This window comes from Porites lutea, chromosome 11 (assembly GCF_958299795.1).
Source record: "Porites lutea chromosome 11, jaPorLute2.1, whole genome shotgun sequence".
NCBI lineage: Eukaryota > Metazoa > Cnidaria > Anthozoa > Scleractinia > Poritidae > Porites > Porites lutea.
The window spans coordinates 13,464,127-13,490,971 of NC_133211.1; the positions used below are offsets into that span (position 1 = coordinate 13,464,127).

A 26,845-nucleotide genomic window follows, 5' to 3' on the forward strand; every position below is an offset into this window, starting at 1 on the left:
TGGTTAGTGCTAATTTGTTCAAAGCTTAACAGATTTCTGACAACACGCCGGGGAGAGTTTTAAGGAGATTAAGGTACCCACCCAGGCTACTCTTGCGCTGCCACACATTTCCGTATTTGCCCATCGGTTATTAAAGGATGGAACCAAAATGAGAACTTAGCTGTTGTCAAACCTAACAAACACTCCCAACTCATCTGTCACAGTCCGTTACACATTAGTGAACCACACATACTTCTTAGATGCCTCTGCCATACTTAGAGTTAGTCCTAAATTTTTCTTCCGTAGTTTTCTCGTGCATAAGAATTTAAAACATTTTGAAAGTGTTTCGCCATTTTTTGTTATATCACGGTAGTGAAACCCTCATTTGCCGCTTACCGTTTGTCTCTGCAGCATTTCAGAGATACTTTGATCGTATTGCACTGACAGATCCGCCATTTTTCTCATTTTTTCCTCTCGTAGCTGCTTAGTAAGCTCCTTATGTTTCTCTTTCGGCGCTTTTTCTAGGATCTGCTTTTGAAGAGCTTTGTACTGTAGCGTCTGGGTCTTGATAGCGTTTCTATATTGCTTCTTTATGTGCATTTCCCGCGCCTGATATAAGACAAACAACGAGATTAGAATTTGCAGGAGACCTTGAAGTTTTTAAGAAACTAGTGTGAGATTTCTTTATCTTTTAACATAAAAAATCAGAAAAGGGAAACCAAAACAGTCTGGAAATGACTTCCCACGCAATAAGAAACCACTTTTAAAGAAAACTAATATAATTGGCAATTGTTCACTGCTCGAGCTGCGGTTGGTGGGGAACTCTAGAAACTAATAGATCACTTTATGAAAATATAAGTCCAAAAAGCTTCTGATTTTTGAAAGTTGCTGGAGAACTAGGGGGCTCATTCCATGAACTAGGCTGGCTTGATTTGTCGCGATCTCGATCTGCAAAAAATCAACTTCGTGATTACATGACAACCAAGCCAACCCCGTTAGCCGAGATGGAAATTTTCCATTTAACCACGCTCGCAAGGCCAGCCAGGCGAAACAAACAAGAATCAGGACAGCGGGCAACACACTGTTCATGCGCACTGCTTTCAATCCCGCTGTTAACATGGCTACCCTGAGTCTGGCTCGCTTCGTGTGCATGTAACAACGGGGTAAAAGTCAAATCGGCAAAGCGAGCCAGACCGAAGAGACCAGCAATCCCCGGCTCTTGTTACCAACCTCCAAAACTCGGACGCAGTGTTAGTCTGAGGGGAAAACCTCAGCTCATAAACGCGACTTTTCCCCCAACGTTTCACTCCTTCATTACCTTGAGTGTCTTGGGCTGCATCTTGAGCTCAAACAAGTGCTTTTTTCTAAGCTCCATCTCTACTCGTTTGTTATATTCCTCTTGAGATGTCCGTTCAGTCTGATGCTGTTTGTATTGTTGGTCTCTTCTCAGTCTGTGCACGGCATTCAGGTGTCTAAACTCCATATCTTGGGTACAATCATGATGTCTGATAAGCATCTGATGTGACAGTTCCTTTTGACTCTCTAACATGTTCATCTCCTATGCAGCAAAAAGAAGAAATTTGAAATTCCAATTCTATGAAAGCTAACAAAGACCTAGCAGCCAAACGAATGTTTTGAGCGCCTATTTTTTTTGGCTGTAACGCCTGTTTTATACCATTTCTTTTCTCCCGAAGAAGCCTTGTTCAATGATCATTGATTCGTTATAAAACTCCCTTCATTTACCATAGACCTCCAACTAGTTTTGTTTTGCTTGGATTTTATGGCCTTACTAGCCTACCGCAAAGGAATGGCTTATTAGATTCTTTGCGACTGAATGCACGTTACTCAGGGTACTGAGCTGGCTCTAACATCATTAAGAAATACCATGAGACAAAACCTATCCTATTACCTTAACCCTTTAGGTCCCAAGAGTGACCAACATTAACTTTCTCCTAACAACATTAGCAGATCATCAAGAGTAAAGGTTATGAGAATTAGTAAACTGATTACCAAAGGAAGAACGCGTTGAATTTAAACCAAATTCTCTCAACTATTCTTAAAAGAAATGTATGGAGATCAGTCAGGAGAATTTGTATGCGGATCTCGGGACTTAAATGGTAAACAGAAATAATACGGTGCAAACTATATAATGACACTGGTCCTTCTCACCTCAGTAAGAAGTACTTTTTCCAAGTTTTGCCTTTGCAAGAGCTGCTCTCTGCGAAACTTTCTGAGTTCAGCATTGCGCACAATGTTATGCTCGTGAATCTTTTCCTGCAGTGCAGTTTCTTGAGCAGCTTGAAATGAACTTTTTCTTCCCTGATAAGACATACGGTGACTCTGGTCCTACAAGGATAAAAGTGGTGTGTCAAAAATGTCACAGTCGATGAGAAAGGCTTTATTAGAAGGGCGTCAGGGTTGGATAGGTTACTTGAAAACTAGACGTTTATTCCCGAGAGTTGCTAACATCAATTTTCTCCCGAAAATAGTCACACATCGTCATAGGAAAAGGTTATGAGAATTCAATAAAATGATTATCAAAGGGAAAGTACGAAGACATTTTATCAGATTCTCTCAATAAACTCTTTAAGGAAATGTCTGGAGAATTTGTATGTGGATATTGCGGCATGAAGGGTTAAGCGGGCGGTTGCGTAGCCTGTGTACAGATGCCCCCTCCCCTCAGAAGAAATCGGTGACAGAGTTCACAGACCTCTCTCTCCCTAATTTTTTTCTGAGGGGATGGGGGCGTCTGTACACAGGCTAGAGGTTGGGGTGTGGATCCACTGGACCCGGAAGACGGTGCTTCGTTCTAATACACTGTCATCTAAATAAACTTTTTCGCATATTATAAGCTCAAATATATTGCCTATTTCAAATGAGCCAAGACATCAGTTATTATGAACGCCTCATCTGCGTGCCTCTATCAACGTAGTGAGGCAATCCGACAACGCCAAATAAATACTTCAGCGAGAGTCAACTATGCTAACCTTTTTGAACTGGTTCTTTGCAGCCTTGTATGCAGCCTTTTGATCGGAAACAAAAGTTTTCAGATCATTATCATGCTTGTCCTTAATGTGTTTAAGCAGTCTCTTCTCATCAGCAGTCATCTGCTTTAATTTTTGCTCCATTTCCGTCTTTTGTCTTGCTCTTAATCTGTCCAGGTCTCTTTCGAACTGATGCACCTAAAAACAAAGGGCATTCACACGATAGAGCGGTTTTCATTTGAGTGTCGAAAAGTAATTGGTTTTGCACTTTCTACACGATGCGATTGGCTTAAAAGATTCGCGCCACCTTTTCATCCAATCAGAAGTAAAACCAAAGTCAATTGTGACGCGCTCGCATGCATTTTCCCGCGCTTTGCGTCAGCCACATGTAATTACTTCGAGTTTTGATTGGTTCAGTGTATTGTCTGTGTCCTATGTGATTGGCCAGAGTAATTACTTTGGTTTTGGTTTTACGACACTCAAACGAAAACCACTCTACATTACAATGTCACTTCAGGGTCAGAACTACTACTTAAAAAACAGAAAATGTTGCTCAGGATACAATAATACGAATTTCTGGACCAGGGCTAGGTTCCATAAAACCTTCTTAAGATATGAGGGCTCTTAACGTTTGTTCTGGAGCAATAACCTATTGCCTTGAAATAATATTTACGAGTTCCCTTAATCTTAAGATGTTTTCTTGCAACCCTACCTCGGAACTCAAATCTTTTGCTGTAAATGAAATAACCCAATCACATTTTAAAGGAAATTCTAAAGAAATCGTCCAACAGCCTCTACTGCTCAACATGAGCCACACGACATTACAATATCAAATCAGGGTTGGTACAACAACTGAAAGAGAGAGAGATTCCAGAAGATGCCCAGGGTACATTTCCAGGATTCCAGGGCCTGGAACTTGGTCATAACCTACTCAGATGTAAAATGACTTCTAAAGATAATCTCAAACAGTTTCTATTGCTCAACAAGATCTGTTTTAAGCACCAGAAACCTTACCTATACATTATGAAATAACTGCTGTAACTGGTGTAATCAATTTAAAAGAGGAATTTAAAACTAAATATTACACACCTGTGTATCATATTCCTTGTCAAGTGTTCTCCTATGCTCATTCATCTCTGCCTGTAACTTACTCTCCAGTATTTGTACTTCCCTCTGGTGATGCTGTCTAAGTTTCTTGTAAACCTCCAGCTGATCTCTCATCTCATCATTTTGCCTGTTGATGTGCTCCTGGTGCTGTCTTGCAATAATGTTCTGAGGCCGGATGGTTGCAAATCTGTCGTCTTCTTCACGGCCCTGTGCTAACTATAGATTGAAAAATAAATTAGTTTGAGGCACTTTTTACTTGAAAATTTAGCTGTCATTTACCGAAAGAAATACTAAAAATTGGGTGCACTAAAACCACTAACACTGTCAGGGCTGCCACTAAAGGCCATGGCCTAGGGATATCTCCCAGCTTTTTTCACAGGAAATAATTATAAGGAAAATAGAACCAAAAGCACTTTCTGACTATTCAATACCCCACCTACTAAATACATATACCCAGCAACCGGAAATATTAAACTTGATGTAGACTGTTCACAGTTTCCTATTTTTCAGCACAACCATCAAGCGCTAACCACCTTGGGGGGGGGGGGGGGGAACACCCTTATATAAGCCATTTAGGTATGCGCTGCCCAAAGCTTTGGGCCTTTTGGTCTGAAATTGGGTATACACTTTGCCCATTTTGGTCTGGAATCGGGTATGTTTTTCGAGGAAACCAAGGAAGCCTATGAACGTATTTATCATTTCAATTCCACATGAATAAGAAAGAAATAGAAATAGGTGAATTTGAAATGCATTTGAAGAAATTTTTTGTTTGCGCTCTAATCTAAGTAATCATGACCTAATTTCTGCCCTTAAGGCTGGGTCTGAAAACGGGTGTGGAAAATGCCTTTTTTTGGTCTGTACTCCCCCACCAAGAATTCCCACAGGTAAACCCCCAGGGCTCACCATCACTGGCAACTGTTTTGTAATTAGATTTAAATGCACTGATGGGGGGCAGGCGTTGGCCCATTCTCGATGATCTCATGGAAAAAAATAGGGGAGGTGATTGTAACATTCTAGATTTTGTGAGACATCGGCAAATTTTAGTCAGACATCTTCCGATGACCGTCTGTTATTTGCAGGTCGGACTTTGAGCCCAGCAACTAAAGATCACTAAAATATTATTTTAATGCTTACACTTATGGAAGGCACCACAAAGGATGGAGTATCTGCTGGTCCTGCCTCACTGTCATGATCCACACCTTGCATGCTGTCTGTACTACTTGCAACACTAGCCACACTACTAACACTTGCCTTCTTGGCATTATTAGGAAGCTCTGCACTCTAATGGAAAACAATATGACACAAAAACATTATATAAATTTGAATTACCAAACGTAAAGGTAACCTCTGTGGAATTATTCATTTAACCTTTTCATATTTGCAAAGTTTAGGTTACCTTCCACTATGATACCCTAATACGAAAATTCACCTAGAGTGCAAAACTTCAGTTTGTTAAAGGTCATGATGCATATACTGCTGGGTAAAAGTATAATAAAAAAGATTCTTGATTTGAATGGTCACATCATAGGATTTTGTCCACAATTTCCATGTTAGTATGATCTATCCAACCATGACTGACATCACTGACTCTCAGAGAGGTAGAGTCAAAGGAATATTATCCAATAAGCTACTAAATTTACAGTCTCTGGAAAATCACTGAAAAAAACACTACATGTAAGGCAGAAATTTGCAGGCACCACTTGCTTGATTTAAGTCTTTGTTGGGACTTCACTTGTTTCATTTCTGGTGCCCTTGGTGATTTTGTGAATGAATGAATGCAGCATGACATATCAAAACAGTATGTATGCTAGTGGTATACTGAAATGTCCACATAAAAGAAAAATACAGAAATTACATCGCAAGTAAACACCCTTTTTAGACACAGGATAAAGCACACACATAGTTCTATCCACAGAACCAATAACAAGCAAGCTGAAATAGAAGTAATTCCATCTACCACGACAGATTTAATTTAAAGTTGTTTTTGTCACTTCTCTTCGCAGCTACCACAATTACTGTCACATAAAGAAGCAAGTACGTAAAGAAAAATAATGACTTAATAGAAGTATGAGTTCAGAGCAGAGTGCATGACTGTATGAACATGCATTGGATGAACATGCAACAGATGAACAAACAGAACCTTTGGTGTTCTGTATCGAAGAAATGATGACTGAGACGAAGATAAGGAGTCCTCAGAGAATCCTAAGCTGTCCTCTGATGTAGATGGTCCATCCCCTTCGTCCAACACCCCATCAAAGTTTACATGGCATGCAGACTTGGGAACAAGGAATAACGACTGGAGTACAGAGAGAGGAGAGAAAGAGAGTGCACCTTTAGTAGGTTGAAGGTATCTTCTAAAAATATTTCTAACTGATTCTGCATGCTATCAAAGTGCACTAGAATTCACTGCAATCATATGTAAGGAGAGCAGAGTCTGCCTAATCAGGGTAAGTTACAGAGCGAATTTATTTAAGTAATGGTCATGAACACCTGGGAATGAACACGTGGGAATCAAAAAGGTGCTAACTTTACTATTGTCTCTACTATACTTCTGATTGGTTTAAACTGCAAAGCAGCATCTTTATTTTATCCGTTGTTTTCTAACCAACATCCTTATCACAAAATCTCATCTGAGTCTAAGTAACACAGAATTCCTATGTCAGGAACATGTATGGTAAACTTTTCTTGGCTATTATTTGCAACTCTTACGATTGGTCTAAATCCTTTAACAAAACGACACCCTTTAAAAATGGAGTTTAAAGACATTTTATTTTGTAAACTGACTTTTTTTGACAACCAATGGCATATTAAGCACCAGGGTGTAAATACATGTAGAGGCCTATGCCAGCTACACGTATGCTGTAGAAACAAGAAAAGTCCTCAAGATGACTTCCAAAGAAATGAAAAAATGAAAACAAGCAAACAAACAAACACAAACACACCAAACTAGGCAAACTTGTTATCTGAGGGAAAAATTGTGGAATTTCTATTCATGGAAAATATTCTTACTACAAGTAAACACATGTAGTTATGTTATAGAAAAAACTTACTGCTTCCGACTTATCATCATCATCTTCTGTCTCAGCAACTGAGCTATCTCCCTCCTCTCCTTCACCTGATGGATCACTCATAATCATCTTTTTCATTTTGCGGTAATTCATATTGTCAAGAGCTCTGACAGACTGTTTTGTTCTCTCAATCAGTTCGCAAAGGATTCCTTCAGGTCTTGGTTGAGAGACAAAAGTATGCTATAAAACACAACAACAAAAACACCCTCAGAAAAGTGCAGCAAGAAAAAATCTTCAACCTAAACAGTGAATGGAAAGTTTGTTAGTGACGCATGATGCAAATGTTTAAGTGCTAGAATTGAATTGATACTGTAGCACAACACATTTCTTAAGGGTATGAAGGCTATACATGTAGTTTAAAGACATTTGCAATGCTGTCAGTATACTTGCCCCTTGAGTTTATTATGCAAGGATTTGTTAATTGACAGTCCTGGACAGCATTGATTCCAAAGCTTTTCATTCCACAAATAAAGAACTGAGTAATTTATCACTCACAAAAAAAATATTACAGTTTGATCATCATAAATGTTTTGTTATGTACCTCCAGTAGATCTTCTGCTGTTGGTCTCACAGAAGGCTGCTTTTTCAAGCACAGCTGCACAAATTCCACAAAACAAGAAGACCTTAAATTCACACACAAAAAAGACAATTTTAATTTCCTAGTCTGATATTACAGGGCTGCACAAATTAAAAGGATATGTATATGTCCAATCAGGTCAACATTTAGGCAGTCAAAACAGAATATTTTGTTGACTTTGAATTTCTTTAACTACTACAGTATTCCAAATTTAAAATGTAGTCTTTGGTTAAATACCTGCAACTGACATGTACAACTCACTTTGACTCTGAAAATGACTACTGCAAAGGTTGTAGAAATGTCAGTCACTGTAAACAACAACAGTCCTATTCAGGACTACGTTCACCCGGACGGTCATACTCAACCTACTTATGAAACGACTCCTGGGTTCAAACCTTTCACAGTTGTAATCTTTGGTGTTTGATCTACCTGGTCATCATGTCCAACCACAGCAGGGTTTCATAAGACATAGCCAAATTTACATGTAAGTTGGATATTTTTCCCATGAGTGGATGTCATTTGTACACAGTAGTTGTATTGTTATGATACAGACTGTTTGTTTAATAATCATCTCCTCTGTCACCCACAAAAGCAGAAAAGTTTGGAATTATGACTAACCAGTTCTCTGGAGTAGAGAGCATTGGGGGATCATTCTGGGCAATGTGGTAAAGAGCACTCATTGCATTCATGTTAAACAATGGTGGTTTTCTTTCAGCTGAAAAAGAAAGGGCAACATTAACATTATGCACCTGATCCCACACGAGTCATAAATTAAACACAAACTTAGAAAAGTGTATCACATTTTGCTACTAAGCAATTCTGAGACAGTCACAGATCTTGGAGGGAGGTGGTGGTGGGGGTTGGGTCTCTTTTTGAAAGTGAGACTGTAAAGGTGGGTTTAAGTTTCACTGCATTCAGATTTTTCTTTTACATCGAGCCTGCAAACCATTTTTGTAGGTAATCATGGTGGTCAGCATTATAAAATTTATGGCCAAGAGACAAAACAGGAAAGGTGCACAATGCAAAACGTCATAGTAGGGACTAAATCAATATCAGGAGAAACGTCCTTCAGCTACCCTTTTAACTTAAAACTCAAGAAGAGAAACTTTATAGATTTGAGCTCAATACGCATGTGAGGGACTAAATGGAGGACACAAGAACATTAAGGTAATTTTTATTTACATGTACTTTATAAGACTGCTGTATTGAGTAAGGGTGAACTGTTTCAGCATTTCGTAATTTCTGACCAACCTGCACCTTTGACAAGACAAACACTACAAGTCTAAAAATGTTGCCTCCAGTTCGGAAAACCTTACCTAATTCAACACATGTAATTCCTAAGGACCACACATCCACCTACAAAAGCAAAGTCAAAATTAATTAGTTAGCTATTTCTTAATTATTATGTAGATGTTTAAAATTTAGAAATGTTTTCATTAAACTTCTTTTCACACCTTCCCATCATACTGTCCTTCATCCATGGCTAAGATCACTTCTGGGGCCATCCTGAGAAACAAAAACCAAACTAATGATTAAAATTCCCCCAAAAAACCTGTTCATGCTCAAACATCCAATGTGACCATGGAAACTGCACATACAGAATTGGATCTTGACATTAATTTTTAGGGGCAAAATGGGGTCTGCAAAGTCGGCTTTGTCAGTTTTTGATTGTCCTTTGCAAAATGACAACGAAAAAGGCCACACCAAGAAAAATGTTGCCATCATCATCATGTCAGACACAAACATACACTCTTCATCATACCTTTGCCTCCCCTCCACTCCCTTATTAAGTGATAACTTTTAATTGGATATGAGGTACTGAAGTACTATAACTACTCAACACGCACAAAAAGCCTCGGCACATATATATTATATGTATCTCATGAACTATGGTTTGATGTTTATCTTACCAGTATGGTGTTCCCACAAATGAATTGGCAGGAGCCAAGAGAGCTGCTGAACCAAAGTCCGCTAAACAAGAAAAAGACATCTGTAATGCTACAGCTGTACTTAAAGGAAGAGAAATCCCATACACATGTACAAAAACAAATACAAGATATGCCTCTTTGACAGCAGCCTAATTATGCATCGTGCTATTGTTCCTTTAACTAGCATAACTTTATTAAATTGCAGTCACATAAAAAAATGCTCAATAAGGACCTGGTCCTGGATAAATATGTTGTGGTTCAATTTTATCGTTTGTTTACATTTTATTTCCCTTTGTTTTGGGGCATGGTAATGTGTTATAATGAGTTTAAAACAAAGGGAAGTAAAATTTAAACTACAAGTACAAGATAAATGATAATTATGTATACAATAAGCAAATGTGTAAGTCAGATTATTGTTAGGGAAACCTATCATGTTATGCACTGGGTAGAGATTAATTCAGTGGATAGTGTTACCCACCTTGTGAACAACTGGGGACTGACAAGTGTTGATAAAAATGCAAGGTACTTTTTGCAGGGTTGTACCGTGCACGAGAAAAACATTTAAGGCGATAAAACACTTACAAATAACAAGCTTACCTAGTTTTACTGTCCCATCTTCAGTCAAAAGAACATTTCCAGCTGAAATAAAAGGAAAAATTTATAAGTGTAGACAATTAATTTTATTTACGCAACATAATGCCTGTATACTGAAAATTTACAATAAACCTTGTATAAATTAAAAGAAAATAACAAAAGAACAACTGGGTACCCAATTTTTAAGAAGTAAAAGTTATTGACACCTTTAGGATTTGGTTGACCAGCTCTTGATTTTTGGAATGAAAATCAACTTTCAAACAATAACACAAAGGACAAGCTAAAATGAACTTAACAGCCATTTTTGAGGCCAGTAATGCAATTATTGCACTGCAGTTAAGAGAACTACACCAGAGTAATACAGTACATAAAAGTAAAGAAGTAAATATCTCTCTGGTGAGCTTACCTTTCACATCTCTGTGAATTCTGCCATTTCTATGCAGATATCTTAGTCCCTAAGTAAGCAAAAAAAGAGTTGTAGAACGATATTAATGTAACACCATCTTCCACATAGTCTTCTAATAACGATGATGGCCACACAAGAAAACCCACAGTCACGATGACTGTTTATGTATGAACAGCTGTATTTTGATTCTAAAGATAAAGGTTGCATCTGCAGTTGTGTTTCTGTACTGTTATTTGTTATCCCGTTTTATGAATTTAATGCACGTCAAACACATCAGAAATGTCAGGAACCATTAACTTTTGATACATGAGAGGAGAAAAAGCTGTCATTAACGCTTTGGTATTTGCAAGAGAGTTGTCACTCCCAAAATATCAATAATCATGGCACACGTTTGTTAACAAAATATGGGAAGAATGAAGGGTAGAGGAAGGAACCACTGTTGCCTTAAAAATTGGCATTCTACCATTTTCCAACTTAAAAACATGAAAAAATTGATTTTTTTTTTACCTGTAATGCATCGTGACATATTGCAGCAATTTCAACTTCTCTAAGGGGCTTTTTGTGAACTGCAAAAAGAAGTAACATTAGCTTAGGTAAAACGGGCAACAACAATGTGCAACTTGTTTTGCAACATTGCTGCAAAACAAGTTGAAAAGTGCTGCTGCGCATTTTACCACCAACATTCAAAACTGTTCACAACCTGATTTGTGGCATCACAGGTTTGATGTGGGTGGTAAAACGTGCAACATCCCTATTCAACTTGATTTACAGCAATGCTGTAAGACAAGTTGCATGTTTTTTGTTGTCCGTTTTTCCCTACCTTTGGGCATTATTGCAATAATATTGCAACTGCACTGGCAAGTGCCTACATTGTTGTTTCATTTGGATACACTTATCAATATTTCCAGACTATAGCTGAAGTAATCAGAAACTGAAATCATAAGCCTAGAAAATACATACATAAAACCCCTTTCATAGACTGAACAAACTTTTGCACCTTAAAAACAATGGTTGCTGTAAACCAAGGACATAATTTTAATCTAAGAACAGGCAATAAGTTTCAAAGATCCTTATTAATACATGTTTTGGGGGGTTTATTTGACTATCAGGTGTATGTATATCTTTTTCATTTTTTAGCTATTTCCATTGCATACCTGGGACCTGTATAACAATTCAGTCTCAGGAATGATTGAGTAAGAAAGAATTACTACGTGTATTCTATGCCACAAACCAAAATCTTTCCATGGCTAAAATAATCACCTTCTAAAATATCTGATGCTGATCCTACACAATATTCCATTACAAGCTGCAAGAAAAGGATACTGTTTCAATGAAACTTATCAAGGATATCAAATTATTGATTTTATTCCAAACCAACCACATTGAAAACTCTCATTGTTTTTCTGCCGTTAATGAAGACAAATAAAGGAAAAAGTATTAAGTCAAATGTTGAAGGCATAGTGTCACATTAAAATAGATCTTCTGGTAAAGCATCTTAATTTGCAGTTTCTTCCACAAACTGAATTCACAACATGAATCAAAGAACTGTGGGAAAAACAAAGGGGAAAAGTATACAAACATATGTTACTGATACAGCTGTAGCTTTGCAGCTAAATCATCAACCCAAGTGGATGATTCTATTCAGGTCCTTTTTTTTACCTTGGGTTGATTATTTTATTACAAAGATCACATACATATATCCATGTGCTGTCATCCTAATTCCACAAAATTAAATGTATACATCAACTTAGTAGACATAAAATGTACCATGTAGGTCTAAGTATATTTTTGTTCTTAAAAAACTAATTACAGTGCATGGAAATATTACCCCAGCTTTCTCTCCCCAGAATGATTGAGTATTGGCCAGACCGGAAAATACTATAATATTCTTAAAACTGTTATTTGGGTGGCTCTTCATATAAACCTTACTTTTGCAATTTTTTTTGCACAAACTGCATGTGCAGTGTATGTAAACGAACGAGGTGCACGTGCAAAACACGCAGAGAACAAAAGATCTTGCAAAAGACAGGTTTCAATGAAGCCCCACCAAAACAGAAATTTAAAGAATATTACGGTATTTTCAACTTTGGACATATTGATAACTTTATCACTCTTACCCATGCTGTATGCTCTTTTAAATGACATCCTTTATAGCTGATAGTATTCTTGTGATTACAAAGCTTGAGAAATTTAACTTCCTTCACAATATCCTGCCATTTCTACAAGTCAAAAAGAAATATTATCAACAGAGAAGGATTAAAACTCTAAACAAGGAGATTAAGCTCATAAAAACTAACACTAATGAAAACAGGCACTCAAAAGTATCAAGAATCAAACATGTACACAATGTACTACAGACATCCATGGCAGTCGAACAGTCAAATATCATTGCTGCACTTGAATCACGTAAAGCTCTAATCCCTAAGCCTTCACAGAGTCTATAAGCAATGTAAGTGAAAGCAGCAGCCTACGAATTTCACTTCAACTCATATGGTGGCCAATTTTTACTTCACCTTCTCTTCAAATCTTATGTGCAAGAAAAATTGCAAGTTGCAGGTAACATCACAGTGACAGAGCCACCTACACGTACTTTAATTTCACTCCTTCACTGATAGGAGTTCAAAGTTCTACTGTATCATCGTTACTGTCATCGTTATCATAATCATCATCATCTCTATCATCGTCATCATCATCATCATCATTATTCTTCTTCTTATTATTATTAAGAGCAGCATGTAGATGTAACACTGAGTCAGCTGTAAGCCCTAATTAATAGCATTTCTTTATTCTCAATGCTATCAGCGAGGTTATATTATATTGATGATACATGTACTGTATAAGGAGAAGTTTGACTAGTAATCTGACCTCACTAGACTGCTTGCCACTGTAGGACATCTTCTTGATTGCCACGACTTCATTTGTTTTGACATTTCTGGCCTGAAAGATGTAAAATGCAAGTCATCATCAGGCAGAAATTTGAACACCTGCACAATCCATCATATAACAGACTCACAGTAGAGAATAAGGATTAGACTAGGGTAAGCCACAATTTGAGACACACTGAAGGCCGGCACACAGTACAGCTGTGTTTAAATGTATCTTGCTGGTAAAGAGTTTACCAACAAAGTTGCCCAAGAAATTGCTTAGAGTTTTTAGCCCGAGATTCTAAACCAGCTAGGGCAAATGACCAAAACTTTAAAAAAAAAAGAGCTCAGCACTTACATAGTACACAGCACCAAAGCTGCCATGACCAATTTCCCGTAGATCGGCAAAAAGCTTTTCCGGGTCTTGCTCGTCAAATAAACCTGCATACTCCGGATTCCTAAAAAGTCCACCCTTGGCTAAGGGCATAGCCGCATCAGGACCCCCCTGTCCACAAAAGATCTGAGAACACTTGTCTAAAGCCTGAGGAAATATGAAGAACAGGAAAGTGTTATCATTAACAGAAGACAACTACTGAAGGCAATGCCATACAGGTATTATGAAAAATAATGTTACCACACAATAGACCCCCAAATTCACCTGATATAAAAGAAACTTTCTTTATTTTCTGAATCAATGGACGGCACATGATATGCAGTTCCAACTTCAATAATTTAAATAAAATAAATATGATTTTTAGTGGGAGAATATTCACGCAGTGGCTTTTTGTATACCACATTTCGGGTCAATTTGGAATGGAAAAATGCTAGTATTTGAGGAGAGGGGAAAACCAGAGTAGTAGGAGGAAACCCTCTTATGGCAAGAAGAAGTTCCTATTCAAGAAGTGACAACAGTCTCAACCCACATATGGCATCTTCTCTGGAAATATGACCCTATGTCACAATGCGGGGAGGGCAAATGTTCTTACCATTGCTACACCCTTGCTTTTTAAGTGTGGTACAATGATGGCATGATTTTAAGAGCACAAATTCCAAGTGTTTCCAAGCAATTAATCAGTAATGATCTTACATAGTTGCCACTTTGTTTTTCAGTATTGTACAAAATGAAATTAGGGGATTTTCGTGAATTTCTACATTTTGAGTTTGAGTTTTCTCTTGGAGTCTTGAAGTTTAACTTAACCTTAAGTGAAAAAGTTTTTTAAACCAAGAGTCAGTTTTTTAAATGAAGCCTAACTTAAACCACGTTCTAACAAATCTTTGGACCTCCAGATCTCTTCCTCAGTGGGTTATTTTAAATTGAGAAATACTTTTCTAGTCTACTCTAAATATTTTCATGAAACCGTTCATGATACAATCATGGTGTTTACAAAAAAGCATTTGGCAAACTGAAAATGGCTTAGAACGCAGTTTGTTAAACACTGGCTAAACTCTGTTTAAATAACTGGCCCTAATTATTAGACATTAGTAAAAATGTGATAAAAATTAGAAAATAAAAATAAACCTAAAATTATTTAATAATCATCTTGATCTCCAATTCACTTTCATAAACTCTATTTTTAAAAATCCTTCAATCTTAGACAGCTACCTCTAGCTCTCAGCATTGAATTAAATGTTCAGCGACGTTGAAAAAACGTTAAAGGACCGAAGTTACCAGGTGAAACATGACTCATTATTTTATTCTACTTTTTTTTAAACAATATTTTATTGGTAACCTAAAATTTAACAAAGTAAATTCAAAAACAATAATTGATTGCCATAAAACTATTATTAAACAAAGCCATTGTTACTGACTGTTTTTTAATGAGTACTTTAAACATAATGACATTGTTGATCCTGAACTACTTCTTGAAACAATGCACATCTTCCGCACATTGTAATTAAGTACAAGTACACCAGCTAGAAACCAAAAGTATGTCAACAGAAATATAAAAGCAAAACCACATGCACAATGGAACCTCCCCACTCTAGTATAAAGCATGCATGTAAGAAATATATCCAAATAGGAAGTAGGGTATCAAGTTTCTTATCAAGTTAAAACACAACATCAACAGGTACGCAAATGATCATACACGTATGAACATATAGCAAATTTAGCACACTAGTATTAAATATGACAGTCTAATATGAAGCAAACAAGAATTAGCCCTTTGTAACAAGGGTAAAAAATTAACGATTATACATATTTTTTCAAAACGAATCCTTAATTTTCCGATAAAAAGCTAACATGTATAAAATATTTCACGGGCACCAGCGTTGCTAGGAAATTTCATTTTTGGTGATCATATTTTACAGGATTATGGACTACAACAACAGTTGTTTCTTAATATGTGTGTTGTATATGTATAACAGTTACCTTCAGGAATATCTGTATTTTCAATAACAATAAAAAAATCTCAACATACATACATGTACAACACAAAAAATTGGAAGAAAATATCAAGTGTGTCAGTCAGTTTGCTTCAATCTCAGTTCTGTATTATGACAATGTGATCCTAGTAGTATTGTCCAATTAAACAAGGCACTCACAGCGTTTCTAGCATGACATCACCTTATATCCTCACGTATAGGTGTAATAATAATTTGTAGGCGTGCATAATTTTGATCCGACTATACTTAATGACAACTCATGAAAAACAAAACCAAAACTCAAGCACGTACAACAACATCAATGAAAAACATAAAATAGTAATATAGTGCTCGGAAATTACGAAACAATTTTTCAAGGCACCGCTAAACCTGTACAATATTGGACACGAGATAATAGCGGCTTCATATCAGCTCCATCCTCGGACACGTTGAAACAATTTCAATAACATTGCACATCAAAAACGGGAATCAAAATGCCAAAATAATAATATTTCCACAATCAGAGAAGTGCAAAAGAATACTTACACACGACATGAACGTTTAAACTGTACATTGTCTGTTGATGAGCTAAAATAACACTTTTGCTCTCTTTCGCCGGAAATTAATCGACGCAAATCGATGTAAATTCTTGCTTTCAAAGTCTCGTGTTTCGCTAAGTGCCGCGACTGTGCAGCCCCGCGAAAAGCCTAGGAACTCCTTTTAGAAAATGAAATCATTTACGTCTTAGGAACGCAAAAGGAAGAGGTCTGATGACAAAATACCTTCAAATATAACAACCGCACTCCCTCTGAAGGATAAAACCAATTTGTGGCTACATTCCGGACATTGAAGAACGCATATACATCACCCTATTGATTCAACTCTTCATGCTGACTTGAGCGACGACGATAAATCCAAACGTAAAATCCCCTCGTAATCGTCATATTTGTTCGATTACAAATTTTCACGCTGCTTATAGGGGGATGTTCTGAATAAAGGCTCGTTGAAACTCTACCGATCTTAACGACGAGGGGTGCGCCCGAACTCGGCTTTACTCACTTCCTTGCGATGAACGTGAACCTAAACAAAGATCACAATTCAGGAAAAACTGTGGTAGGCGATGAATTCAGTGACAACTGTTGCCTATGCCTACAAGATCTCGATTGCCATGAAAACGTGAGAGAAAAGAAAGGAAAGAAAAGTTCCGAGCCCATTTTACCTTATCCAATGATAAGCCAAACTGTCCGGAGTTGACTTTCACGAGTTGCACTCGGTACAAACAAGCCGCTATGGTTGAAACTCACACTTAGTAACGTAAAACAGAACCTACATTTAAGGAATCGAGCCACAGATCTTGACATAAGTTCAAATTTAGTGCTCCATCTTGAGCACGTAACCTTTTCAGCGAGCAAACGCATGTGATCGAACGTAGCAGCACCAAAACTACAGCCGAAACCATTGTCCTACGGACGTAAATCGAGTGAAACTAAAATTGTTCACCTTTCAGTGTATCTTGTCTGGACAACTCACTTTTTAAATAGAGAACAGAAATTCTAAACACCAAACTTACTTCTTTTCCTTGAAATCCTCCGAAGAATCTTCATGAAACATAACAAAAACTTACGAATTGCTAATCACTCCCCAACATCTCGCAACCAAGATGGCGACTTTCCCATTTGTACGCCTGCGCATGACGTGTTGATCAACAATCCCGCCAGCTCCCCAGACGATTGTTAAAACAAACCCCACCAGGGGTGGACAGAAAGAATTGCCCGTTTTGCATTGTGGTGAGGTGCAAGTAAAAGAAAAACACAAAGAACAAGGCAAATACACATTGATCATGACTTGACAATTTCCAAAATATACCGACCCATCAAAAATAGTGGATGAGAGAGAAAGGGTAAGAAAGAGTGGGAAAGAAGAGATTAGAATTTTGAGGATCAGGAGGATCACGCACGCCATCATATTATTTAGTAACTGAATATAGCATACCAAAAATTTTACAGCCACCTGAATAAAGACAATATAGTATCGATACAGTACTCTCAAAATTACCCGCCAACCAGTACTCTAACCACTTGGCCATATAATGCTGCCTCCTAGGGTGCTCTCCCTCCCCCCGCCCAGTTCACCCCAAGTTATTTCCTCTTTCTGCCCCAGTTATTACCAATTTCCCTTCCAGTTCCTGTCCCAGGGTCCTGGTCTTACACCTCCCTCTTCAAGCTATTTTCATTTTGCCTCACTTTTTCTACCTTTCCCCTCTCAGTTCCTGCTCCTTTTCTTCCATTTTCCACCCCTTGTAACCAGCTCCCACCTCTTTCCTTCCAAGTTGTATCCACCTTTTCTCTCTCTGTAACTACCCACTGCCATTTCTCGCCTATTCCCTGCCAATTTTTTTCCCTTTTCTCTTCCAATTTATGCCCCTTCTCTACCAGTTCCCCATTTTTTCAGCACTTCAGCAGGAACTAGGAAGGAAAGATGTAATAACGTGGAGGAAAAGAGGAAATAACTTGGAAGAGAAGAGGCGACTAGACGAGAAGAGAAGGAGGGAGGGAAAGGGTTAATAGCTAAGAGAGAAGGGTAAGAACTGGGTGAGAAAAGGGCACTGGGAAAAAAATAGGGCAAGAACTGGGAGGGAAAAGAGTGTGTACTAGGAGGATGAATAAGAACTAGGAGAAAATTGAGGACTGGAGGAAAATGGGAAAGAGACTGAAATTAAAAGGTGTAATTTTGGGAGAGAAGTGGGGACTGGATGAATATAGGCCAGGGACTAGGAGAGAAAGGGCCCCAGGGGATGTACTCCCTTTAATGGCCTATATTTGGATGTGCTGTTGGATGAGGTATGGTCTTTGTCCTTTCCGTCCTAAACAGGGAAACATAATTTTGTGCGACTCTGTCCTACACAGGGTACATAATTTTGTGCGACTCTGTCCTAATTATTCACTTGATGAAATTTGCTCGTACTCCAAGTATTTAAAAGCAATGACTATAACACGATTTTTGCTCTATTATGTTTGACAAAAAAATGGCTTTAAACCAAGAGAGCATGCATTTTGTCCTTTGTCCTAAACATGGTATGTATTTTAGGATTTTTTTGTCCTAAGGGGGATCAGGGTTTCAAAGCCTCAGCAGCAACGGTGGACAAAGAAAGGGTTGTCAAAAAGAAGATTAGCTGATTATAATTTATTATTAATTGGCTAAAATGCAGGGCAAGTTGGCAATGAGTTTGCCATCATGTCTGTTGCTATGTTTTTCATGGTAAAACATTATATCAACATTGAAACAAACTACAGCAAACCACCACACTAAGCTTTATTATAAAACCCTATTCAACTCTGGTTTATTTGAAAATAAATAAATCAATTTATACAAAATATTCAACGAGTTTCAATTTTTCGTAGCTGTTTCTTCTTCATTCTCTTTATCTTTGCTGTGTCTTTTATCTGAAAGTAATTAAAAAGGAAGTTATAAATTGGTTAGTGCTACCATCAGAATAAAATAATTCTTCATTCGCCATGGTAGAGTCACCTATTCTAAAGAGTCTAAAAATGACCTGCAGGTGGACAGTGAAAGATGAGAAAACTTTATGCAGGAAAGTGCAACTTGGGTACTGCAGAGTGGTTGCTAAAGACAGTGAAGAACAGGAAAAGAAAGCCAAGTCCTTATGTGGCTACTGACATGATGGGTAATGAAGTTGATTCTTGTCAACTGAATACTTGGAGTGAAAATCACCTACAGAACCTTACCACTTGTACAACTTGTGATTTCTTTTCATTTTCCTCTCTTCTCTTTTTCCTTTCTTCTATTTTCCTTCGTTTTTCCTGAAAAAAAAGGAGAAGAAAAAGAAAAAAGGAGACAAAAAAAATCATCAATCTGATAAATTTCTACATACCAGAAGATGGCTAATCATTCATTAAAATGGACTATAAAACATTAAAGTAACAGGAAAAGGGCAACAGGAAACATAGCTTGGAAGAAAGTGATCCTAAAGTTTTAGACCATAGGGCAGTAAGATATTAGATGACATTCTCAACTTTAGGTTTGCCTTAAGGTGGCTCCGTAATTAATACAAGAGCATTTAGCGATTTTAACGCGATGGCTGCGAAACTTTGCAAAGAACAACAGATATCATTCGGCAATAATACGAAATATTCCGAATTCATTGATGGTAAATATTTCTTGAGAAATTAGCGCCTAAGAGGACCCTACCGTTCAATGAAATCGTAATATTTCGTATTATTGCCGAATGATATCTGTTGTTCTTTGCAAAGTTTTGCAGCCATCGCATTAAAATCGAAAAAGTTATGACGGAAAATTTGTCACAGCTAAATGCTCTTGTATTAATTACAGAGCCACCATAAGCCAGACCTCTAGAAAACAATAAGCCATGCTAGCTATGAAAACTTCACAAAAAATAAGAGCATGCTGGGTTTGTGAATGACTGTGTCATACCTCTTTTTGTTTCTTTGCCTCTTCTTTAAGTTCTTTTTCATAAACTTTCATTAATTTTTGTTGCATTCTAACTTGCTGTTTTCTGCTCCAAGATGTGTGCAAGGGCTGAACACCAATAACTGCAGATTTCCTATAAACACAACAACATCAAGTAATACATAGAATTTTCCGCTTTGCCACAAACTTTCAGGAACATAATTATTACACTTTGAATTCATAATCTTTAAGCCTGGTTTTCATACATTGGGAAAATCCCAAACGATCTGGGATTTTACTGTTTCCAGACAGTCCCAGATGTTGACGACTAATATCCCCGATAGTCTGGGATAGTCAGGGACAAATCTGGGGAATCAGGAGCACTTCTATCCTCCCGCCGCATCCCAGATTTCTGTGACTATGGGCAATCATTCCTGACAAATGAAAAGTAAAATTTGTCCTGTTGGGGACATCAGCGATGGATTTTGCTCATTACTAATCCTCTAAATTTCTGGGCTCCAGTCCCCCTAGCTCACTTTCCATTTCCCGCCAATTTCAATATCAGTAGAATCTGGGAAAGAATTCTCGTGATTATCTAATATATCGACAGAATCTGAAATGGTCAGCAAAAAGAGAAATACCTGATTGCCTGAGATTTTCCTAACACATAAAAACCAGGTTTTAACAAAGAGATTGTCCAGCTTGGGCCTTTATTATTGTTCCCCTCCTGTAACAAACAGAGACTTAAGTTGACTGTCACACAACCCTCGCGATAAAAGATCCACAAGGAGGATCCAGAGGATATTTACCTCCCACCCCCCCAAAAAGAAAAATACTATGCACCCATCAGATTCTACATTATATTTTGTGAAAGGTTGGTTTCCATAAGATAGAGACAATGAGACAATTTATTGTAGTGATTACTTGAAACCAGCCTGACTGAAGATGCAACAGTCATAATTTAATATTAATTATTATTAATGGAGTCATCACTGGAGAATTGTTTATTCCAATTGATGCAATCACTGAAGTGGCATGGCACTCCATCTCTCATCTGTAAAATACATTTTGGAATCATGGGCTTGTTCAAGATATCATATATGCCAACTCTCCTGGATTATCTGATAGACACTTGGATAGAAGACAAACCTCCTTCTTAACCACAGTAGGAATAGCTCAGTCAATAGAGCAGTTCACAGTAGAATGGGAGGTTGCAGGTTCGATTCCCGTGAACAGACCAACATTCAGGGTCTTAAAATGACTGAGAAATGAAGGTACTGTCTTTGCCCTGGCTAGACATTCACGTGGCTTGGATGGCCATGTAAAATCGTGGTCCTATCTCTAATAGAAGACTTAAGAATAATGTCGTAAATAATTATTTATAAGTACTTCTATGCTAAATACATTGACACTCCAAAAATAAAAGGCGTCTTTTTTATCCTGGACAGATCACCGTGCCTCCCAATGGCAATCCAGGCACTCTGGAAAGTGCATCAATAATAAATAGCTAGCAGAGATTAATTTTCACATGCCACTACAATATAGTGGGAAAAAAACTAACCTCTGCTGAAAGGTAGACATGTAAGTTCCATTGCATTTATTTGAGTAAATATCATAGAAACTGGCGTCTGAGGGCCTATATGTTTACATGAGGTGAGGCAGCCCGGTTACTCGGGAGGGTTCATTTTACTGGGCTGGCACGGCTTATGCCTTATTTCCTCTTAGTAATGTTGTTGTGTTCATATGAGAAGGTGGGATGGCTCCCTTGGTGAGTTCTCAGCTCAAGCAACAAGGATCGTGGCAAGCACGCCAGCGAGCCTTCTTATATAAACAAGACGACATTTTTAAGAGAAAATAAGGCACAAACTGAGCCAGAACAATAGGTGAGCTAGCCTGGCCCACTTTATGGACCTTGTCACGGTTTTCGACGCCATCTTGACGAGTAATGTGCGAGAAATTACAGTGTTCGTATGAGAATCTAATGTTGAATAATTTCCGTACAATGGCTGTTCTGAAAAAAAAATGACTTGTAAACTAAAGCTACAAAACAAAGGATTGCAATTAAAAATTTTGGGGGTGTACCTGTGCTTAAATTTCTCCAAAGGCTTGCTTTAGATTTTCCATATATTTGTCTGTAATTTTTTCCAGGACTTACTTACAGACAAATGTATAGAAAATTTAAAAAAAGTGGTTCTAGGTCTATTAGCAAATGTAATGCCCTCAATTTTTTTCAGTAGAATCCTTAGGAGTGAAGCTTTAGTTTACAATTCACATTTTTTTTCAGAACAGCTGTTCCTAGGGAAATTATTTGACATTAGATTCTCATACAAACACTGTAATTTCTCAAGCATTTGCCTACTCCTCAAGATGGCGTTGAAAACTGTGGGCTAGCTCACCTTCAGCTAGCTCAAAACGCATGTACACATGCATAAACATGCACGGAATATGCGTCCATAAAAATCCAACCATGTGCTGACTCAAATTAATAAAACACAGATCATAGAAAACTGAGTTTGATGTTGGAATAAGAATTCCTCACAGCTCAACAAGAGGCGTATTTCATAGCCCCTTATTGCTATATTTCAATTCGAGAATAAATAAAGATTATTGATTGATTGATTGATTGATTGATTGATAGCGCTCACCGTCAATCAAACGACGGGGGGACGTAGATTCTCTCGCTTTAAAAGAAAATACACATATAGTCGCTCCCCATTACCGGAGCCTCTCATATCAACCCAATAAGTACCTTTTCTTTTCACTCTTCCACACTCTTCCGGATTTAGGTCTTCCTTTTGGAATCATTTTAGGCTTTTCTTCACGGATATCTTTTGTTGTGGTGGCGGCCATGTTGTTTTAGTTGACTGACGCCGGCGGAACGTTTACCAGACAGCGGCATGTTTTCAAAGCACGAGAGGTACTTCGTATATGGTAATTTCCATGAAAGATGACGGGACAGAGTTTCAATTTTGGGCGAATTTTTCTTCAGCCTTCTGTGGTATTTTTCCGTTCTCAGTTGTCCTTTGGATTTGTAAATAGAAAGCCTGTTCTTCCAGGACATGTACTTGTGTCTCCTCTTCGCGTTGTTAAGAGATTTTGTGAACTAACCGAGGAAGAAGTGGCGGACTTGTTCACGAGTACGCAAAAAATCGCACGTGTTGTGGAGAAGGTGTACGGCGCCAGTTCTCTTTCGATTGCGATACAGGATGGCCCCGAGGCAGGACAGACAATTGAGCATGTCCATGTCCACGTGTTGCCCAGGAAAAAAGGAGATTTTGAACATAATGATGATGTCTACAAGGCTCTCGACGAACACGACAAACAGGAAGGTTTGGTGGCGGAAACGGGCTCAGCGACTAATAAAGGATTTAGGAGTGAGGAAGAAATGGCGAAAGAAGCGGCTTATCTAGCTGGCTTATTCTGAAAATCATTTTAAAAAACTGTTTAAGTGTTTACCGAAACTTTCTGACACTGGGAATTACGTAATAATGAGCGCGGGAACTCACAGCGCGCATATTTTTTCGGGCCATTGCATTTGACATCCACTCCCTACTGAATGACATTTTCTGAGGAGGACTTCAAAAGTTAATTCTTAGGGGTCGCTGCATTGGCATTTTTTATGTCTGGAATATTTTTGAGGGGGAAACAAAATTCCTGAAAATTCCCACTTCACTGACGGAGTAAAGAAAACGGACTATATTTGAGTTGGAGGACTATGCCGCTACTTTTGATCTTTTGTTTCCATTGCGGGTAAAAGTCAACTTACCGGTACCTCAACCATAGGGCTAGGGCAGGGGCAAGGCTGCCACTTAGTTTTAATTGACAGCTAATTAACAACAAGTAGGTGGGGAATCAACAGGTAGGGATCGGGGCTATTTTCCCATGAAAGTAGCTGGGGATAGCCAGGATATAATCCCTAGCTCTCGGCCCTTAATGACAGCACTGTTAAGGGGATGTGGCTCTTAAAGGGAATGATGCATAGCCCATATCATAAAGTGATGGAAGAAAGTAAGTGATATTGGCTGTGAAATAATGAATATACGAATTTCATATATTTGAACTGTGTGATAAATATGAAGAAGATCATCACAATAACTGAGTTGTTGCGGAAAGAAAGCCTTAAAAAAATCAGGCTTTCTGGGAATCAAACCCTGACCTCTGTGCCGGTGCTTTTCGCATCTTCAACTGTAATGCTATGGGCTGTAAAGTGAACCCACTTGGGACAGGTTGGGTAGGACAGTCTCAGTTTTAAACAGTGAGAAAGTTCGTTGAAGAATGTTGTATTCTATAGATGACATTATGTGGTTCCAAAAAGGAGATGAATTGATGTGTGTCAATGTAAGCCAGTAGATGTTGTAGTTGAAAAAACTCGATTAAGACTTCGAAATTAAAGATTTCCACGTTATCGGTCTGCTTACCTTCTGAAAGAGTCCAGATAGTAGATCACTTGGTTCTCTCATGCTGTGACTTTGTGGCATGCTACTTAGTGAAAACACAAAATTCGAATGAACAAAGAGGCAACACCAAAACCATCAACAACATTTCAGTATCTTAAAAAATGGCCTGGGTCAAAATGCTCAACCAATGCTCCACTCTTACAGTCTTACTTGCACTTCCGGCGGCCCAGACGTACGATGTTTCTAAAATCCACGAAAAGCACGTTTATTTTTTGGGCCGTTTTCTTAATGCAATTTTGCTTTTCTTTCAACTACTATGATAGTAAAACTACTGCAATCCAGCATGATGCATTTGTTGTGGCAGATCTAGGGGAGGGGCCCGGGCACCCCCCTTATTTTTAGACCAAACTGAGGCCCGAGGGGGCTGAAAAAATTTTTTTGGAGACCGCCCCCCCCCCCCTCCCTTCCCTTATCTCAAGGTCTGTCTCCGGCACTGATTTGTGCCCTTTACTTCAACAATGTGACGTAGCGGTATTGTTGGAAAGTCTTGTCTTCCTCCGTAGTTACACAATTTACCTCTATTTCTCTCCCTCCCCCCATCCCTAACATTTAACGGGCCCTCTCCCATGAGCTTCGAGAGGTTCTGCTATACACGTATTTCTAGTTAATCTTTTCCTGTGTGCATCAGTCATTCCAGGTTCATTTGAATTCCCGACGGTTAGTTCGAGTATTTCGTTCGCCCTACTATCCATTAAGCAACAAGACGCTATCGGAGTGTGCACTTGGGCGTCGTTACATCACGCGCACATTCCAATGTTATTCCGACCCCGTCCCCCCTTCCCCTACCCCCGATAAGCAATAAAAGGCGGCCTCTGTCTTTTTCTTTTAAGACACCGACGACATGCACTTTTCAAGGGTGACTTAAGCTTCAGTTTACTCACACAGAAACGCATACGACATACTGAGGCCGCAGTGTTTTTTCGAAGTCACGGACGAAGAGGGACTAAGAGAATTTGTTGAAGCCCGCAAGTTTCAAGCCCTGAAATTTATTGCGCTGTCCTAGATCATCCTGACAGAATTTGATAGGGTTCAGTAGAGAAAAAAATTTTGTGAGTGAATTCTTTGCGCATTCGCGCTGGACCAAAAGTAAAGGAGGCTTTATAAAATGGTGGTCTAACCCGTTATCATCAACATACGATGATCAATACCCCACAACCTCCTGTTCCCCATACCCTAAAACGGTCATCACTACTCCCTCTTCTTAATTGCATGCAGGCTTGAGCTCCCAAGCCCTTTCTCTTAAATTAAGAAGGGGAGAAAGTGGTAGAATACCAGAGAGAAAGAAGATAGTGTTCATGCTTGAAGTTAGTTGCATCAAACTCGCGACCTTGAAAGCGGGATAAGACTTCAAAAAAAGCTGAAACATGTCTGTCATTCTAGACTAAAAACTGGCAACAAACTCCCCTTTCCTCGCATAGACTCGCGTTTCCATTTAGATTCTTTTGACTATCGAGTCCTTATTACCTTATTTCTGACTTGGGCCATCCTCTTTTTTTTCTCCGTTTAGCGTCGTCCGACCGACCCAAATTTTTGGCATTTTCAAAAAAAAAAAAGTAATGACGTAGTTAAACCATTTTTCACTTGGAATAATTCTTTTAATCTATCTGAAAAATGATCATAGTAACAGCATAGAGAAAAACAGTAACATTTTTTACAGCAAATTGTACCTTTTGTTAATCCAATTATGTGAAACTTAACTTTTAACGTCGTCCAAGAGTACCAGGGCCTCCTATTCCGAGACTTCTAAACTTGTGATGTTTTTTAGGTTTTTCTTTTCAATCCGACCGACCGACCGACCCAATTCGACACTAAACGAAAAAAAAAGGGGGGATGGCCTTATCCAGTTTCCTCACTTTCTCATCACTAGTGGTTTTGTTACTGCTGCTGACCGCTGCTCTGGTTCTCATTCAAGACCCAAGTGCTTCCAACGCTTGTGACTCAACGCAAAGGGTTGAGATTGCAATTTTTCTTTGAATTGTGCTACCAATCATTTAACCGTTGCCGTAACTGAATTGGCAGAGTTATATCTTAGCTCCTTTGGAATCTAATGCGCCATTCCAGCATTCCAAAAAGCATCTTTACCGTCAGG

The 26,845-nt window shown here is 38.4% G+C and overlaps 3 protein-coding genes across 4 annotated transcripts in view; 1 reads left to right on the forward strand and 2 right to left on the reverse strand.

The window, feature by feature from the left end:
- LOC140953022 (serine/threonine-protein kinase TAO1-like) overlaps positions 1 to 17,577 on the reverse strand; it is a 21,225-nt gene extending 3,648 nt beyond the window's left edge. Inside the window, exons 1-20 of one of the 2 annotated variants that reach the window (XM_073402490.1) lie at positions 17,442 to 17,577; positions 13,866 to 14,048; positions 13,509 to 13,580; positions 12,761 to 12,862; positions 11,904 to 11,949; positions 11,151 to 11,209; positions 10,644 to 10,692; positions 10,241 to 10,282; positions 9,626 to 9,686; positions 9,170 to 9,221; positions 9,032 to 9,071; positions 8,334 to 8,430; positions 7,680 to 7,761; positions 7,121 to 7,318; positions 5,205 to 5,351; positions 4,053 to 4,286; positions 2,967 to 3,161; positions 2,149 to 2,325; positions 1,298 to 1,537; positions 376 to 588 (exon numbers count right to left, since the gene is read on the reverse strand). In XM_073402490.1, coding sequence (XP_073258591.1) covers positions 376 to 588; positions 1,298 to 1,537; positions 2,149 to 2,325; positions 2,967 to 3,161; positions 4,053 to 4,286; positions 5,205 to 5,351; positions 7,121 to 7,318; positions 7,680 to 7,761; positions 8,334 to 8,430; positions 9,032 to 9,071; positions 9,170 to 9,221; positions 9,626 to 9,686; positions 10,241 to 10,282; positions 10,644 to 10,692; positions 11,151 to 11,209; positions 11,904 to 11,949; positions 12,761 to 12,862; positions 13,509 to 13,580; positions 13,866 to 13,994 — 2,235 coding nt within the window. In that variant the 5' untranslated portion in view covers positions 13,995 to 14,048; positions 17,442 to 17,577. Of the gene's footprint in view, positions 1 to 375; positions 589 to 1,297; positions 1,538 to 2,148; positions 2,326 to 2,966; positions 3,162 to 4,052; positions 4,287 to 5,204; positions 5,352 to 7,120; positions 7,319 to 7,679; positions 7,762 to 8,333; positions 8,431 to 9,031; positions 9,072 to 9,169; positions 9,222 to 9,625; positions 9,687 to 10,240; positions 10,283 to 10,643; positions 10,693 to 11,150; positions 11,210 to 11,903; positions 11,950 to 12,760; positions 12,863 to 13,508; positions 13,581 to 13,865; positions 14,049 to 16,417; positions 16,583 to 17,441 lie in introns of those variants that run through there. The other variant, XM_073402489.1, reaches the window with a different exon arrangement.
- Positions 17,578 to 19,182: 1,605 nt separating this feature from the next.
- Positions 19,183 to 23,174, reverse strand: LOC140952735 (coiled-coil domain-containing protein 86-like). Its single transcript, XM_073402178.1, has 4 exons — positions 23,049 to 23,174; positions 20,324 to 20,453; positions 19,618 to 19,692; positions 19,183 to 19,314 (listed from the first exon to the last, which is right to left on the reverse strand). The coding sequence occupies exons 1-4, from the start codon at positions 23,147 to 23,149 to the stop codon at positions 19,249 to 19,251; spliced, it is 372 nt and encodes a 123-aa protein (XP_073258279.1). The 5' UTR covers positions 23,150 to 23,174; the 3' UTR covers positions 19,183 to 19,248.
- A 62-nt stretch (positions 23,175 to 23,236) lies between these two features.
- LOC140952176 (bis(5'-adenosyl)-triphosphatase-like) lies at positions 23,237 to 24,642 on the forward strand. The gene has a single exon (XM_073401597.1). The coding sequence runs from the start codon at positions 23,247 to 23,249 to the stop codon at positions 23,721 to 23,723; it is 477 nt and encodes a 158-aa protein (XP_073257698.1). The 5' UTR covers positions 23,237 to 23,246; the 3' UTR covers positions 23,724 to 24,642.
- The last annotated feature ends 2,203 nt before the right edge of the window (positions 24,643 to 26,845 follow it).